We start from the raw sequence: 16,823 nt of genomic DNA, 5'->3' as shown, positions 1-16,823 counted from the left end.
AAAAAATTAATAATAATAAAAAAATAATAAAACCGCTAGTAGACGATAGCTCAACGGTACCAAACGCGGTGGAGGGAGCGGGAGCCCGCAGCCGTGACCTGCCGCACCGCCGAGCAGCGGCGAACCGGCCGTTATGGCCGTTACGGCCGTTGCGGCCGGGCCAGCCCCGCCCCCCGCGCGGACCGGGCGCTGCGGCCCCTCCCGGCCGCCAGGGGGCGGCGGCGGCGGCGGCCGAGGGGGGCGGGGCGGGGCGGGGCGCCGGGGCCGGGGCAGCGCGGCCGCGCCGGGGTTGCCCTCTGCGCCCGGGCTCCTTCCCCGCCGGCGGCTGCGCTCGGCCTCGGCCTCCCTGAGGTGCGCGGCTGAGGTAACGGCCGAGCGGGCGGCGGGGATGCGGCGGCGGCGGCGGGAGACGCGCGGCGCGGCGCGGCGCGGCGCAGCCTCCCTACAGGCCGCGGGGCCGGAGCGCCTGGGCGCTGCCCGGCCGCGGCCGCCGAACCGCGCTCGGTGACGGGGCCGGGGTGACCGCGTCCCCCGGGGGGGCTGCGGACGGGGTGACCGCGCCACACGGGGGGGCCCGGGGCCGGGGTGACCGCGTCCCCCGGGGGGGCTGCGGACGGGGTGACCGCGCCACATGGGGGGGCCCGGGGCCGGGGTGACCGCGTCCCCCGGGGGGGCTGCGGACGGGGTGACCGCGCCACACGGGGGGGCCCGGGGCCGGGGTGACCGCGTCCCCCGGGGGGGCTGCGGACGGGGTGACCGCGCCACACGGGGGGGCCCGGGGCCGGGGTGACCGCGTCCCCCGGGGGGGCTGCGGACCGGGTGACCGCGCCACACGGGGGGGCCCGGGGCCGGGGTGACCGCGTCCCCCGGGGGGGCTGCGGACCGGGTGACCGCGCCACACGGGAGGAACCGGGGCCGGGGTGACCGCGTCCCCTGGGGGGGCTGCGGACCAGGTGACCGCGCCACACGGGGCTTTCCTGAGGGCTGCTGGTTCCGTGCGTTGCTGGAACAACAATTAGCAAAGTGAGGGGGGTTGGGGTTGTTCCCCCCCCCGCCTTCTGTGCTGTTATATGCCAGTATGATAAGGGAGGAACGCCTGAAGATCCGTATAATTCTCGTGCGGCCTCCTTGCATTGTGGCAGCTCAGCCTGAATGTGCACCTTTCCCTTTTTTCTCTTCAATTCCCTCTACTCTTCCCCATACCTTTTTTTGGTTATGTATTTCTTTCTTCCCCTTTCTCCTTTTTTTTTTTTGTGATGGACTCTCTCTTCTTTGTTATTTCGCAGTGAATAATCTGAATGATTACAGAAACATGGAATTTGCTCAACTTCCATGGGGCCCTTTGGTTTCATGAATCAGTGTGCATAAAAATTGGAACTGCAGCAATCAGAGCTTATCTATATAAATGAATTACTGCTATTAAAGCTGTAAAAAAAAAAAGTGTTCTGAATCACTGAGCATACCTGTTCAAATTCAATGTCTGTTTATAGTGGATTTTAATCCCTCTGAATTCTTGTTTATTTGCTTGTTTGGCTACAGGCAGCTCATAAACACTGGGGCTGTAACCAAGTGCACCTCAACAACAAAGTGCGTTCTTCTTGCCTTCCACTAGAAAAAGTTTATGACCTGCCGTTCCCCCAGAGGAATGATCAGGGTCTCTGCTCTGGCTCTACTGACGTGGCTGTGCTTGATCAGTAACCACCTGTGTCACTGGGCAGCAGTATATAAAAAGGTAATCAGTTAAAGGTTTTCTCTTCTTAAACCTAAAACTTAAATGGTATAGGAAGGTATCTGCAAGAAGCATGCCTAGAGTTCAAAGCTTCCTATTTATTAAATATTTTGAACAATTTTAGTCATAAACGTATCTTTTTAGAGCATCGACTGAGAGATACTGTTTCCTTTCTCGTCTTTCATCCTGTTTTCCCTTTTAAACCCTAATGAAACGTCACTGTATCATTTTGGCCGTTAGTGTATTTCATGTTTTCTTGCAGCTGTCTTTAGCCACTAAGGCTGTTACAGGAAAGGTTGCTCTTTGATTTTCAGTCTTTTGCTGAGGTGTTTTATATTTATAAAGCTATTAACATTTTTATTCAACCTATAAAAAAAACTTAATTATATTTTGCATTGTTTTGATATCAGTTGCTTTGGTTTGTAAGTCTTATTTTAATAGCGTAAAATATATATTCCAAATGGATAATTTGAATAAAATGTCTTAACCTAGTTGATCTTGTAGAGTGGTGTTGTGAGTGGTGTTGAGAAAATTTAGATGTCTTCAGAAGACAAAGAAGCTCAGGAGGATGAGCTGCTAGCTTTGGCTAGCATCTATGATGAAGATGAGTTTAAGAGAGCCGAGTCTGCCCAAGGAGGAGAAACAAGAATTTGTTTGGAGTTGCCCCAAAACTTCAAAATTTTTGTGAGTGGTGAGTTGAGATATTTTGTGTTACCCTGGGATTAGCTTTTCCTAAGCTAATTTTCTGGTACCTGTTCAGAGGTTGCCGCTTTAGCAACCTATAGTGTCCTCAGTCAATACAAAACCACGGCTGACCTTGACTGGTACTTGTGATATTGGTGGCTTTTAAATCTGGATGGGTTGTTTCATCCTCAGGCATATAACCTCTTTAGTGAACTTTAAAATTAGAGCTGAATGATAGTATTTCTTTGGAATAATTAAGTTCACTATTATTTTTTTCTCCTTGAGGCTATGTCTCTGTGGGTTACTGGTTTGTGGATGAGCTGATGTATCACAGTACTGGTATTCCCTGATTTAACCATATGCATGCTACCCCAGAAAATTTTGCTGCACTGAGCAGTTAAGTTATTTAGAGCAGAATAAAGCATCTTAACATGAGAAATTTATCAGATGGAGAGATGTCTTGGATACTGCCATAAACAGCTAGAGTTTGTTGGTTTTCATTTTCTTGTTATTTCTCAAATTGTTACAATTGTCTTTGATTCAGGCAATTCCACGGAAAGCGTCCAGCACAACGGGTTTGAATACACAGTTTGCTTTTTGCCTCCACTTGTGCTGAATTTTGAACTCCCACCAGATTACCCATCAACCTCCCCACCTGTGTTTACCCTCAGTGGCAAATGGCTGTCGCAAGCCCAGGTTTGCAAAATATTTTTAACATAGCTTTGGTGATCATGAACATGTTCATAATTAACACTACTCTAGTAGTTGTAAATATGGTAGATGCAAGGAAGACTGAAACAAAATTACTTCTCTATTTTAATTGGGTCTTCTTTTGTTTCCTGTCTGTTTTTATTTGCTTGCTGTTCTGAGGAATGAAAGCTTGTGTCTATGAGAGTTATTCTTACGTTATTACTTTTAGATGTATTTTTTTATACGTATAAACATATACGTGTGTGTGCGCGCGCGCACATTATAAAATTTGAAATCTAAATTCCCGTGAAGGTGGACCATGGGAGAGGAAAACTGTAATACGTTAAGTCGGAACTTACTGAAATCTGGAATTGTTTTTTCTTTTCTAGCTCAGTGCTCTTTGCAAACACTTAGACAACGTCTGGGAAGAGAATCGAGGCTGTGTGGTCTTATTTGCCTGGATGCAGTTTCTGAAGGAGGAAACACTGAGTTACCTGAATATTTCCTCCCCGTATGAGCTAAAAATGTGCCATCAAGGAAATGGGCAGAGTAGGACACCTTTGGTTCCTCCAAATGCTGAGAAGGATTGTGGTGGTGCAGCAGGCTCTGCTGCAGCTGAAGGAGAGATCATTGATGAAAGAGCTGTACAGGACGTGGAATCTTTGTCAAGTCTGATTAGGGAAATCTTGGACTTTGATCAGGCGCAGAGGAGGAAATGCTTTAACAGTAAGATGTACTTGTGCAATATCTGCTTCTGTGAGAAGCTGGGCAGTGACTGTATGTACTTTACTGAGTGCAGCCATGTGTACTGCAAAGCATGCTTGAAGGACTACTTTGAAATACAGATCAGGGATGGTCAGGTCCACTGTCTCAACTGTCCAGAACCGAAGTGTTCCTCTGTTGCTACTCCTGGCCAGGTAATCAAGTGTGCAAGCAGTGATCATAGCGTTCTGCTAACTTAACAATAATTACAGCGTATGATGTGTGGCCTTTAACAGTGAGCATTGTGAATATACTAGGGGAAATTTTTCTCATATTCTGAGCCTCACAGAGGCATCTGAGTTGAATGGGATCACATGGCACCAATTTTGCCTGCTGCATTAGCATTGGCATTGGTCAAAGGGCTGAATTAATGTCCCATTGCACTTGACACCGCTTGTTTTTCATTTGAGCTCTACAGTGCCTGTGCCAGGGATTTGTGTTGCTAATAAGTCTTCTCTTTACAGTATTTGATTAATTATAAAAATAGCATTTCTAGGAGTAATTTCATGATCTGTTGGAGAATATACAGTGGATTCATCCCAGCTGTAGGTGTTTTTTCATTGACTTAACTGTTTTTTGCTGTAGCTAGCAGACACAGAATTTCAGATGCCTGTAATCTTGCTTTGCTCTTTGTTTAGGTTAAAGAGTTGGTTGGAGAGCAGTTGTTTGCACGTTATGACCGCCTGCTTCTGCAGTCTAGTCTGGACTTGATGGCAGATGTAGTGTATTGCCCTCGTCCAGGCTGTCAGACACCAGTCATGCAAGAACCAGGTTGCACCATGGGCATATGCTCCCGTTGCAACTATGCTTTTTGTACTCTCTGTAAAATGACTTACCATGGAGTCTCTCCGTGTAAAGTCACTGCAGGTGAGTCATCGTATTTCCGAAACGGATCAAGAAGCAATTAAGTGTTGTGTGAAAAAGACTGAAAGTCAGAAATTAAACGGTGAAACTCGTTGCCACGACAGCTTCGTGAAGGATTAGACATTGACGATAGGTCTGTTGTTGGCAATTAACAAGAATGGCTTGGATGCCCCTCCATAGCTCAGGAGGTCCCTAAATTGCTGATTGCTAAATTCTGAGAGGCCATAGCAGGGGAAGGATAATTTTTACGCATGCCCTTTTATACCCCTTGCTGTGAATCCACTTTTGGCTGCTGTCAGGGATGATACAGGATCAAGTGGATGCTTCCCTAAACCTTTGGTCTCAACATCATGTGACAGTTGCATTAAACGTATGTTTGGAAAAAATATTTCTTTTTTTTTTTTCCAGTTAATTTTACATTGTAGACTTGTTCTAATTTCATTGACTGCTCTCATGCTGTTATAATGAAAGAGTATAAAACTATTGGCTTATAAGATATAGGAGGCTAATAGTCTCATCTTTTTTACGTATTCTCATGGTTTATTTGCTTTTTAATTAATGATGTTATTTTCCTTTGAGAGCACTTTGTCGTTACTAGCTGGATTTCGTTATACAGTATAGCGCAGAAGCTGTTCTTTTGTTTTACTCTCTAGAGAAATTAATGGATTTGCGTAATGAATATCTAGAAGCAGATGAAGCAACTAAAAGATTTTTGGAACAGCGTTACGGCAAAAGAGTGATTCAGAAGGCCCTTGAGGAGATGGAAAGTAAAGAATGGCTAGAAAAGAACTCAAAGTCTTGTCCTTGCTGTGGTACTCATATAGAGGTGAGCATGGTGGGGAAAATCTGGAGACTCATAGGGGCTCTTAACAGAAACTAACATAAATTGTTACATTCTGTATTGAAGCCAGAACAGAGATTTATTTGTAGACTCTAAATTAGCCAGGGAAGGTAAATTTCTAGCAATTGACAAGAGAACTTTGCATTTTTGCCTGCTCTATGTAGAGAAGGAGATGATGTTTCTAGAGCGCAGGGACTTGAGTAAATGTAGCCGCTGATATTGTTCAGACTCCAGTACAAAAAAGATCCAGGTTGACACGGGATCTATATGAATCCCTTTGTGTTTTTCCATGTGTTTCAGGCTGCTGCATTTTTAATTAAGTTAAATACAATATTCATGTGTGACTACTTTCAGTTTTTGAAATGTCAATCTCTGGTACCGCTAGTAGATAAAACTAGCTTCAGAAAAATATGAACGGCCAATATTTTTAGTAATATAGCCAAATGACAATTCTGTGATTCTGGCTCAGAGTTTACTAACAGTGAGAAAATATCACTGGTAGAATTTATACGTTAGTTGATGCATCTCGAGAACTGGTATCAGACACAGACAGGCCTGAAGATTGGCATGGTAAGGTTTATTTTTTATTGCTATTTCTTTTTTCCTTCCCTGCCAGAAATTAGATGGCTGTAACAAAATGACGTGTACTGGCTGCATGCAGTATTTCTGCTGGCTTTGTATGGGTTCTCTGTCAAGGGTGAACCCATATAGGCACTTCAATGATCCATCTTCCCCGTGCTTTAATCGGTATGTATGTACACATTTTCTTCAGTGCAGTACCACTTAGGTGTACTTTTTTCATACAGTCTCTCCCAAGTTATTCTTACCTGGAAATATGTAGCTGTACAGTTTAAGGTACAGTTTCTTTTCTCAAAAATATGTGCACTTTTAAGGAGCTGACAACATTCAGGAGTGATTTGGGATATGTTTTTGCTCTTTAAGGACTTCTGTTATAATGTTCTGGAGAAATTTTCAGGGCCTGCTCCTGATGCTTTATTTGCTGCCTCTGTCTGGGAGACAGAGTCTGTAGTGAAATATTTTCTTGAAGATGCTCAGATATATGATAGTGGCCACCCAAGGATTTGGGTAAGAAGGCTGCTTCTAGAAAGCCGTAACTCTGGAGGCTTGCATCATCAGTATTAGGGGTACGTGGAGAGACAAAAGATGTTGCTGCTAGCTGGACAAATGAAAGGGCAGGCAGAGCAGGGGGCTGTAATAATGGTAGCCTCAAAGGTTGCTTGACTGGGTTCCTCTTTTCTGAAGAGGTCAAATATGATCAGGGAATTTTTTTGCAAATGTATTCCATTGCGTCTTGTGTCCATCATCATGATATACAGGTGCCCGGATACAAAATCTAAAATGCCAGGACTTTGTGCAATACTCTACTGCTTAGTCTGCTTTTTTTAATAGAGGTGGATCTTTTCAGGCTTGCTAATTCATAGAAAAAATGAGGAATTGTGGAGCGGTTTTTGTGGAAAATTACATACAAAAGTAAACATCATGAAACGTGCTGTAAAAAAGATGATCTCGTTCTGCTTTCTGGTGGACAGAACGCCCCACAATATCGATGTTGTAGCCACGCGCATTTTACAATTTAGCTAGGAACTAAACTAGGCCTGATTTAGTCCTAATTGATTGTTTTAAATTTTAGCAAGGGCATGTCGTACCTGTTGTATCTAGAACTGAGGTAGGTTCCTCTGGTGGGAAGGCATAGTAGTTGGAACTTCCAGTTTTTCTTTCTTGAGTTAAATACAAATTGTTAGTGTGCACAGACACGTCCACCTACCCACACCTTTCTCTGCCTTGGTTTTTCTGCCTATTGAATGGGAAAAGCTTCTGCCTTCACAGAACTTTAAATAGGGCAGATGGGATTTTTTTTCTTGTTCTTGGCCCTTTTCAAGGTTCTCTTTTTCTCCCAACAGTAATTTTTTTCACTTCCATTCCCTTCCTCATTTTCCTTTCTGCTTTTCTTCAAGTGTCTCCTGCTGTTCTTTTTTTCTTTCAGTTTAGCCAAACCTCTCTTTTTTTTTTTTTTTTAAACTAAGCTCATCTGTTTAACACTTACTTCCTTTACTTTTGTTTCTTCTGCTTATATTTTCTAGGTGATTACCCAGCTCCATACTGTCTGATCTGATTGTAAGCTGTTTGGAGCAGACAGGTTTGGTTGCTGATTATGTACTGAGTAAACATCAACTAGGAATGGCAGAACACTAAGGGTTTTTAATACAGCTTGGACTATTATTATTTACAAAGTTATCTTCAGATATTATGTTTATAAGGTTTTTAGGCCTTCTGATATAAAATGTTGTAGAAATGCAAAATTTTTTCAATCGACTTCAAGGGTTGCAGCATTGAGTATTTAATGACATGTGCACAAATTCTGAAACCTGTCACTTCTGTGTTTCTGTCCCATTAAGATTAATTTTTCCTGGATCTTGATGTAAATTCTTGTCTGTTCTGCAGGTTGTTTCAAGCTATGCACATCGATGGTGAGTTCTGGGATGCGGAAGATGAAGACTAGCAGCTCTTCTCTAGCAACAAAAGCTGAAGAAACCAGACACAGATGCTTTCCATTTTTGTGTCAAGTTTTTTTTGCTTTTCAGTTCCGTTATATGATAGAAGAATGATACTACTTGGCACTGCACGTTACTCTTACACAACTCTTCAGAGGCTGTTGTCAGAACCAGAGGAGACCGTTTTGCCCATCCAGTGGTGACTTAAGGCCCTAATGCTAAAGACAAATACAACCAGCCAGAAGTTTAAAAATTACTGGAAAAAATGTGTACCGAGATGTGCCCCTTTTTTTTTCTTTTTTTCTTTTTTTTTTTTAATTTAACCTGCCAAATCATATAAATATTTTGAGGTTTCCTCCAGGGAGACTAGCCTTTCAAGGATCTTGACTTCTACCCATGTGCTTTTTTGGGCAGTTTCATTATAGCTGTAATGTTCTTTCTGGAGCTTTTTAGTGATGCTGCTTGGGCAAGGAAAGCTTACTGAAACAACACAGACAATTCTTCTTTTTTCAGCATTTGAGCCTGTTGCCTCTGTAGCATTTCCTGACCTGTTTCTTTGAAAAACAGCTCATCACTCTGGCACTGATGCTTTTAACAATGATGGTAAAGTTGGTTATCCCTAACCCCCTTTTTACTGGCTCTAACGCCTGGGTCCTTTACTGAATGCTTTTGCGGAAGATGACCAACAACTGTTTCCTGAAACCTGACTCAATTTGGTGACTGATATCAATGTTGTTGTCATACTAACTTTTATTGCCTCTCTTTATTTTGGCAGTGATGAGTGCTAAAGCAATGAATAGAGTCTGTGGCCACTGAGAGAATAAAAATAACGTATCTCAAATCCTGAAACACATTTTTGTGGATGCACAGTCAAGATTAATTTGAATTCTTCAAAATACTGAAAATCACCTTTTCTTCCTCCTCAGATGGTGAAATAACTTTTTTTTTTTTAACCACGTCTTCATCTAAGGAATTTGATTAGTTGATAGTTTTGCTTCCATTATTTTCAGTGCTCTTGCCCTTCAGAATTTGTCAAAACAACCCACATCCTTTCCCCTAAGAGCTCAGTAAGTAGTTTTGTGAGCATGAAAGTAATTATTGGAGGGAATCACTTTTTTTTTTTTTTTTAAGAATTTTTTCCACTTGCAGAATCGTCTGAAAACTTATTTTTAAAATTAAAACTGCATGTGCTGTGTTCGGAACAAGAAAAAGCAGGGTCTGGATAGCTCAAGAGCTTGAAAACTCTTCAGAAATTCAAGGTGAACACCTCTTGCCCAGTTTTGATCAATAGTAAATAAATTTCTACTCGGATACCTGGCCAAAATGAGTGTTGATGTAGTTCCTTTCCCAGAGGACACAAGTCTCTACCACTAGAACTGCTGGTAATAAAAAGATCAGTAAGAGTGGATCTGGGCAGCAGATTCCCTCTGGTACATAGAGGTGGTACTTTGTATCACTATAGGCTAGAGGACAGCGTGGAGGGAAAGTTTACATTGTGTATGGTTTAACTTGTATTTCCTGCACCTTTCACAAGCACTAAATTCACTTTAAGACAGTAAATGTAGTTGTCTCCCTGTTTGTCTTCATTATGACGTTATATCAAAGCGCAGAAGGTCATTGTGTGGCATAGAATTCTGTTCTGCTTCTGGGTGGGATCACTTGCAGTGCTTATGTGCAGGACTTTCTCCTGCCAACCTGTAAGCGTGGGCAGAGAGGGAATGTTTGTCACCAGGAGAAGCATATGTTTACACCCTGTCCTGCTGCCTGGAGGACGGCAGAGCTGCTGGGTCTCCTAAGTGTCTGGGAGGCTATGCAGGTCCTTCTACAAGGACTAGAGTGGGCTGAGGGAAGGACCTGCAGGCCAGAGGGTATGATGGGATGAAAAGCTGTGGCCAGGAATCTCTGCCAGACCTGCAAGTTCTATAGTAAAATGTTTCAAGATGTCCCAGTGACCTACTGCTGCTATCAAGAACATACAGAGAAAGGAGGAATGGTGATCCAGTTACCACCCTGCTTATGAGCTCTGGACGCTCAGGACTCCTAGAATGGAGCTCCAAAACTCTGCAGTGAGGCAGAGGAGGACTGACCCTCTCAAGAGATGGCAAGCAGGAAACTGCACTCTGAGGACAATCAGCTGCTGTTGCAAAGGTGGGACAGCTAAAGCGAGAACCTGTCTTCACAGACAGAAAGAGCAAGGCAGGCAACTCTCGTAATGAAGTGTAGGGTTTTTTCCTCAGTGTATACTTTTCTTCCTTAAAAGTGCCACTTTATTGTCCTTTATCATATTTGAAAATGGATCCTCTTGTGTGCATGAACAAGACATTTTATTTACAGACAGTGGTAAAAGGCTAAAGCTGTGACCTCCTTTGCTCTCCTTTACAGATTCCTGCTTTTTTTTTTAATGAAATGGCTACCACCTGGCAGGGAAGAGTTGTAGCATGTGTTTTGTGGCAAGCCTCATCATCCTTCCACGGAAGTGGTGCATTTGATGTTTTTTGGGAAAAGGTGATTTGCAGACATCTAAGCAGGCCCTGGCTCTGAGCACTGCAGGCATGAGTACTCTGTGAGTTGCCGTGGTATCCAGAGGTGAGAAAGGTGAGCTATGTCTAGCTAATCACAGTCCACTCCCCCACCTGCCTGAGGTGGCAGTTCTGTTGCACCAAGCCCTGGAGGGTTAGCGCAAGCTCCGCTCTTGCCTCCACAAGCGTGGACCTGCAGCTCCAGAGCTTTGGTAACCCAGGCTGAGTGCTCCAGACCTGCACCGCAGTATGATATTAACACCATACTCATCTCCTGGACCAGGCAGTGATGCTCTCCAGTGCTCACGTGATCAGCAGATGCCTCAACAGACCTGAAGCTGCTAGCCCTTGCTTACAGCAGCCATTCATTTTCACAAGCCACATCACATCAGCATTTCTGTGCCAAGTACCTATTATTCATGAGGTGCAGCGAAAGGCTGGTATAGTCTAGCAGGAGGGATAGTGCTTATGTTTGGGGGATGAATGGCAAGGTATCAACTGCTAGCGGGAGGGGATATAAACCTAAGGCATAGTTTCAGCTGGTCTGAAGAGAAGGTGGGAGCTGGGGTAAGAGAGCCATGTTTTGAAGGCTGGCTGAGATGGTCTTCACTGCTAATAACTGGCTATGGGGTGTTTCCAAGCTGAGCCCGAGTTGAAGCAGCTGCCTGCTAAGCAAACACTGCGGGGGCAAGAAAGCGTGGAAGGGAACTCTTGGAGTAGGGAGCAGCAGTACCTATTTTTTACCAAACTGCTTTTGCTACAGCCTTAGTTTGAAACAGTAGAAATACCTTCTGCAAAGTAATTGGTCTCACTGTTTGAGACTTTAGTTGCTGTTGAAGGATGGTATCGGAATCCCCTTCAGCCACATAAACTGTTCCCAAGTTTCACTAGTGTGTTCAGACTGAGGGGCAGATACAGTTGCTGTGACTACTTAAAAAAAAAAGAAAATTATGGCATTTATTGTAGAAAAGCTACATTAAAAATCAACAGTTCATGGAATTTCTGTATAAACAAATTACATCCCTCTGCCGTTTGTCTCACCATGCACTTGTCTTTATAGTGTTTAACAGGAGCCCTTACTGTAGCAGAACCAGGAATCAAGTTTCAGAACACGTGGTGTCTTGCCAGTACAGACTTTTGCCCACCTGTATGGGGCTTACATAATTAAACACAGGGTGAGCTCAGAGGCAGCAGAATGTCTCCTTTGAGGCTTATTTAGCATTTGTAGCAAAGTAAAGCAGGTAAGGGGAGAGAACCCTGCTGCTTCAGGCTCTGCAGTGACACAAATGACAGCATGCTGAACAGCACAGGGGGGGAAGTCATTTGCCCTCCCACAGAACCTTATAAACACCAGCTCATAAGAATTTGTGCTGAAACTGAATAGATGAGGTTTTGTTTGGGTTGAGATTACATATATTCATAAACTAACCATTAACACAGAAGCACAATGATGAACTGCTGTTTGAGGCCTCCCTTTTGCTAAGATGAGAAGAGAAGCAGGGACAGGATTGCAGTTGCAAAATCTGCTTACCTGCTGGAGGCTCCTGCATCATATCCTGCACTATCAGCTGGAAGAGGGCACAAACCACCTTCTGGGAAGTCTGTGTAAAAGCTAAGTAAAGGGCAGGCCAGAACTTTTTTTACTAATAATATTCATGTTAAAAGGGACCTCAGGAGGTCTCCAGTGCAACAGCCTGCTTGAGCAGGGCTCAGCAACGAGGTCAGATCAGGTTTTATCCAGTCATGTCTTGAAAATCTTCAACCACAGACACTGCACAACCTCTCTGGGCAGCCTGTCTCACTGTTTGATTGTGCTCGTGGGGAAAAAGGTTTTCCTTGACTTGATTCAACTTATGTCCTGGTACCTCTCCTTTTTCCACCAGGCACTGCTGTGAAGAGCCTGGCTATATCGTCTTAGTGGCCTCGTCATAGCTATGAAGCAGGCTGCTATTAGGCCCCCTCCCCCCCCCCCCCCCCCACAAAGCCTTTACTTCTCCATGCTGAACAAGCCCAGTTCTCATGTTAAATGAGTATGAAGTAAGAGTGTTTTGTGGAGGGGGGAATGATACAATGTAGTTTTCAAAGTGCAAGGAATAGATTCCTAAATGATCACCCATTTGATTTCTGCAACATTGTCTCCACATTTAAGTTCTGAAGTACTCTATCCACATAATTACAGTTGCTTTACAGATTATTAAACAACTCACTCTCCGCTGACTTTACCTTTAAGAGAATAAGTTAGTGTTGAAGGCTTGTGGAACACAGTATGTTGGATCCCATCCTCGTTTGGTTAATTAAGGCAGGTGTTTGGCATCTCTGTTTTTAAATGGAGAGAAGCAAGCACATCATCATTTTCCTAATTTAAGAACAAGTATGAGGTGAGTTTATGCAGCAATTCCCTTTCTTCACAGCTGGTTTTCAACAGAAGAGTTGGCTTAGCATTAGTTTGAACAGCAAGAGATTAATCGCTGTATGGCTTCTTAGATTGGCTTGTTTCTGCTCCTGTCTCCTTCATGCTGTACAAGGGTTCCACAAGCTTATTGTGAACCAGCATTAAACCTAATGTAGCAAGTAAAAAGAAGACAAGTAGACATAATAAAGCAAAATCCTCATTCGTGGGATGCTAATGAAATTACACATGACTAGAATCCTTACTCCTTTGCTCCCATGCACAGATGCAGTTATCATCACTGTACATCTCATTAAGGAACTTACTCTTTTGGAGCTGATTAAACAGAAACATTTTTAACACAGAGTGGCATGTGCCACTTCAAAACTCAACATAGCATCTATCTGACTCAGATAAACGCTCACCTTTAAAGTACTTCACTGTCTTAACTTTGAGTTCCAGAGTGGCATCTTCATCACACACAAACACAGTGTTGGGGTGTTGCTGGAAAGCAGATACTGTCCACATGTGGTTGACACCTTCCTCAATGGCTTTGTACAAGGCAAATGCTTTATGCGCTCCTGTGATAAGAATCATCACCTGCACTCGGAGACACAGAAGAGTGGCAGTTAGGGTCTAGAAGATACGTTCAGAGAGAACACCTCCAAACACTGCTGAACTAAGACAGTTGCCCCAGTCCCTAATGGGGGAAAATGCCTGTCATCAGAAGCATTTCACTGTGCCACAGTTCACTGTCACTGCATTTTATTTTTGTTAATTGAATCAGAGCCCGGTGGGTCATTCTAACGATTCAGGTACTTTGAGCTGTTCTGTTAGGCACCTACAGATAGTGGCTTATCAAGTATGAATCAAGGTATAGACTCAATTAAACGCTATCCCACAGTTTTTCACGATCTGCTGGGATATTATGACGTCAGCCAGTGATTCTTGCAATCATTTAATCAGGTAAGCTTCTTAACTGAGGATATCCTCTAAAACTTTCCTAGCTCCCTCAGTTACAACAGTACTGCAGAATTACACAAATTAAGTTAATACAGCAAAAATGGAAAACAGATAAGGAGCCCTTCTGCAGTGGTGCAGGATGCAAGGAAACAGAAAGATCATTTAGTTGTCTGTGTCAGGAAAAATGTAGGCTGGCCTACACCAGCAGGGTGCATTACTGCTCCAAGTCTGGACAGTCTCTAGCTACTCGATGAAGCCCTGCTTAGGAGCTCTTGTATTAAGTCACTGCTTTTCTCCTAACCTCTCGTGCATCCATGACAGTGCCCACTCCGACTGTCAAAGCCATTGTGGGGACTTTGGAGAGGTCGCCATCAAAGAATCTGGCATTAGCCAATATTGTGTCCATAGCCAAGGTCTTCACTCTCGTTCTCGATACCAAACTTGATCCGGGCTCATTGAAGGCGATGTGACCATCTGGGCCAATGCCTGTGACAGAGACAATATAAGAACTAGATCACTGGCTTAAACAGTTATTGTAGAAAACAGAACCAATGGCACTTTCACTAAAAGGACATTTGAGGTTTCCAGAAACAGATACAGAAGTGAGAAACACACTTGCCTTTTTTTTGCTCAAGCTGAAATTTTCCATTCCTGCTACAAGTGTTAGCAAAAGCCCCCTCTGAAGTCAGTGGAGACTTCCTTAATTTTTCTGAGACAATAATAAAGGAAAGTAGACGGCAGAATCTAAAGGTAAGCTGACGGGAAAAGACTGTGTTGCGCTCCTGTTGGCTCAGAGGGCTGCTACTACTACTACTTCTAGCAGTTCCCTGATAACACTGGCTATTGTAATACATTTTGTATTTGGTACAGTTCTGGCCCTGCCTATTTCTCCTGCTTATCATTTTCCAAATAATTCACTTACTGGATTGAAATACTTAAATTGGGGGAGTGGTATATTGGAGGATAAGGCTGCCAGCACTCATGAGCATCACAGGCAGATGGTGTAGGGGTGGCTTTCACTGCAGACCCACTGAACTGCATTTAAAGTGAACTCTCCAGAAAATTAAACCAGATAGCTGGTAGACGAAAGGCAATGCTTCCTGCAAGCGTTTAGAACCTGCCAGTCCTTCAGGTTTTCACCTCCAACAAAGAGTTCAATTCCTCCAGCTGCTTTGATTTTATCCTCAAACGCATCACATTCAGCCTGCAAGTCCGCTGCATTTCCATCCAAAATGTGAGTGTTTTCTGCCAAGATGTCAATATGTTTGAAGAAGTTATTCCACATGAAGGAATGATAACTTTCTGGATGATCCCTTGGGAGACCTGGTAAACAGAGCAGCATAGGACTAAGAACAAGTGAAAGCACATCACCCATAGTGTAAAACAACCACATGCCTTGCACACACTCGCAGTAATTTCTGGTTACAGAGCACTGATTTCTCTGTCCGTCATTTGTAACACCCTTAACTTTTGGGAGTCGTGCTAATTTTTCTAAATAACAAAATCAAACCAATCACAGTAATTCCCATGAAGCATGTGCTCATATTAACGCAAAGGAAGAGGAGGCATGTGCTATGCCTCATTTGTTACTGCCTTCTCGGACATCCTGTGAGTTAGCATTAATCAAAACAGTTTAAAATCCGTGCAGAAGCCTGGAGAGTAGTTTATTGCATATATTCCCACCTTTAGAAGTCTTTCTGTAGGCTATAAGCCCACACTCCTTGGACTGCCTAATCCTTAGCGGCGCTTGATCAGGAGGGTTCACAGAAAAACCTCTTGGTCCCCCTCGCTTTAAAGGCCAGCGTGAAATCAGCATGAGCTGACTGCGCTTTCCAGCTGGGGAAGGGGAGCACGGGGCGCTGCCTCTCTGCTCGGAGAGGGGCTGCGCTGCCTCGGCCGCGCCGCCCAACAGCCCCGCGCTCATCTCGTGCCCCGGCTCAGGAAAAACACCGCTGCACCAAGGTGTAAAACTCACAGGTACTGCTCCCCGCCGTTGGTGACCACCAGCGTTTTAAGAGACTTGAAGCCAAAGTGACCTTTACAAACCCAGAACGAGAGGCGGGAGCCAACGTCCCGCGTTACCTCGGCTGGCGGGCGTGAAACGGCCCCCGAGCTGATCGCTGCCGAGGGTCGGAGGACACACGAGCGGCTCTAACGTGGCAGCGCGGCACCAGGCGACCCTTTAGCGTTTCTTACGCGGGTTTCCGAACCATACCTGCTGACTCCGGCCCGCCGGGAACGCAAATTTTACCCGACGTTAAGTTTTCCGGAGTCTCAGAATCCGCTTTGTCCCACGGAAAAAAAAAATCCAGGGCGGAGGGGGGGGGTGGGAAATAATAAACACACACACACACACACACGCAGAGTCCCGGGCGCTTCTCGCGGCTTTTCACGCAGCGGCACCACTCACCGACGTACTCGTCCATGTTGAACGTTTTCACGTATCTAAAGGAGAGGTCGCCGTTGCGGCAGTACTCGATCAGCTTCTCGTAGCACCCCAGCGGCGTGCTCCCTGGGGAGACACGGCGGCACCAGGCTGGCGGCGGAGCCCCCCACGGCCACGGCCACGGCCCCGCCGCCGCCACCGACCCCCGCGCCTCGCCCGCGACCCACCTGTGGGCAGCCCCAGCGTGAAGTACCTGCCGGGACCGGGGCTGAAGTGTACGATGCGGTTGCGGATGTACTTGGCGGCCCACTCGCTGGCCTGCGCGTACGTCTCCAGGATAACGAGCTTCATGTCGCCGCCGCCCGGTCCGGTCCGGTCCGGTCCGGTCCGGTCCGGTCCTGCCCCACGCGCGCGGCCCGGCGGGCTGCGGCCCCACCCACTTCGGCCCCGCCCCCGCCGCCATTTTGCCCCGCCCCGCCCCCG

General features: G+C 45.2%; 2 protein-coding genes across 11 annotated transcripts; one reads left to right on the top strand and one right to left on the bottom strand.

Annotated features, from left to right (window-relative positions):
* Nucleotides 1-233: 233 nt before the first annotated feature.
* Nucleotides 234-10,420, top strand: RNF14 (ring finger protein 14). Of its 8 annotated transcripts, none has more exons than XM_068960038.1 (9): nt 234-351; nt 1,540-1,732; nt 2,234-2,420; nt 2,958-3,109; nt 3,493-4,020; nt 4,504-4,732; nt 5,383-5,555; nt 6,187-6,317; nt 8,034-9,643. In XM_068960038.1, exons 3-9 carry the CDS (start codon nt 2,267-2,269, stop codon nt 8,089-8,091), a joined length of 1,425 nt encoding a protein of 474 aa, XP_068816139.1. In that variant the 5' UTR covers nt 234-351; nt 1,540-1,732; nt 2,234-2,266; the 3' UTR covers nt 8,092-9,643. The 8 variants fall into 8 exon arrangements, with proteins under 8 accessions (XP_068816139.1, XP_068816140.1, XP_068816141.1 ...); XM_068960039.1 differs by having other exon boundaries at nt 243-364; nt 1,613-1,732; nt 2,222-2,420; nt 8,034-10,420; XM_068960040.1 differs by having other exon boundaries at nt 243-364; nt 1,613-1,732.
* A 1,119-nt stretch (nt 10,421-11,539) lies between these two features.
* On the bottom strand, nt 11,540-16,782 carry GNPDA1 (glucosamine-6-phosphate deaminase 1). 3 transcript variants are annotated; one of them, XM_068960050.1, is made up of 6 exons: nt 16,568-16,782; nt 16,365-16,466; nt 15,095-15,277; nt 14,256-14,440; nt 13,417-13,591; nt 11,540-13,161 (listed from the first exon to the last, which is right to left on the bottom strand). In XM_068960050.1, exons 1-6 carry the CDS (start codon nt 16,689-16,691, stop codon nt 13,064-13,066), a joined length of 867 nt encoding a protein of 288 aa, XP_068816151.1. In that variant the 5' UTR covers nt 16,692-16,782; the 3' UTR covers nt 11,540-13,063. The 3 variants fall into 3 exon arrangements, with proteins under 3 accessions (XP_068816151.1, XP_068816149.1, XP_068816150.1); XM_068960048.1 differs by having other exon boundaries at nt 11,540-12,918; nt 16,568-16,777; XM_068960049.1 differs by having other exon boundaries at nt 14,574-15,277; nt 16,594-16,724.
* Between the last annotated feature and the right edge of the window lie 41 nt (nt 16,783-16,823).

Source organism: Struthio camelus, chromosome 13 (genome assembly GCF_040807025.1).
Source record: "Struthio camelus isolate bStrCam1 chromosome 13, bStrCam1.hap1, whole genome shotgun sequence".
Classification (NCBI taxonomy): domain Eukaryota; kingdom Metazoa; phylum Chordata; class Aves; order Struthioniformes; family Struthionidae; genus Struthio; species Struthio camelus.
Note: the sequence above shows the minus strand (reverse complement) of the source record. Positions and strands in the feature narration are given on the sequence as shown.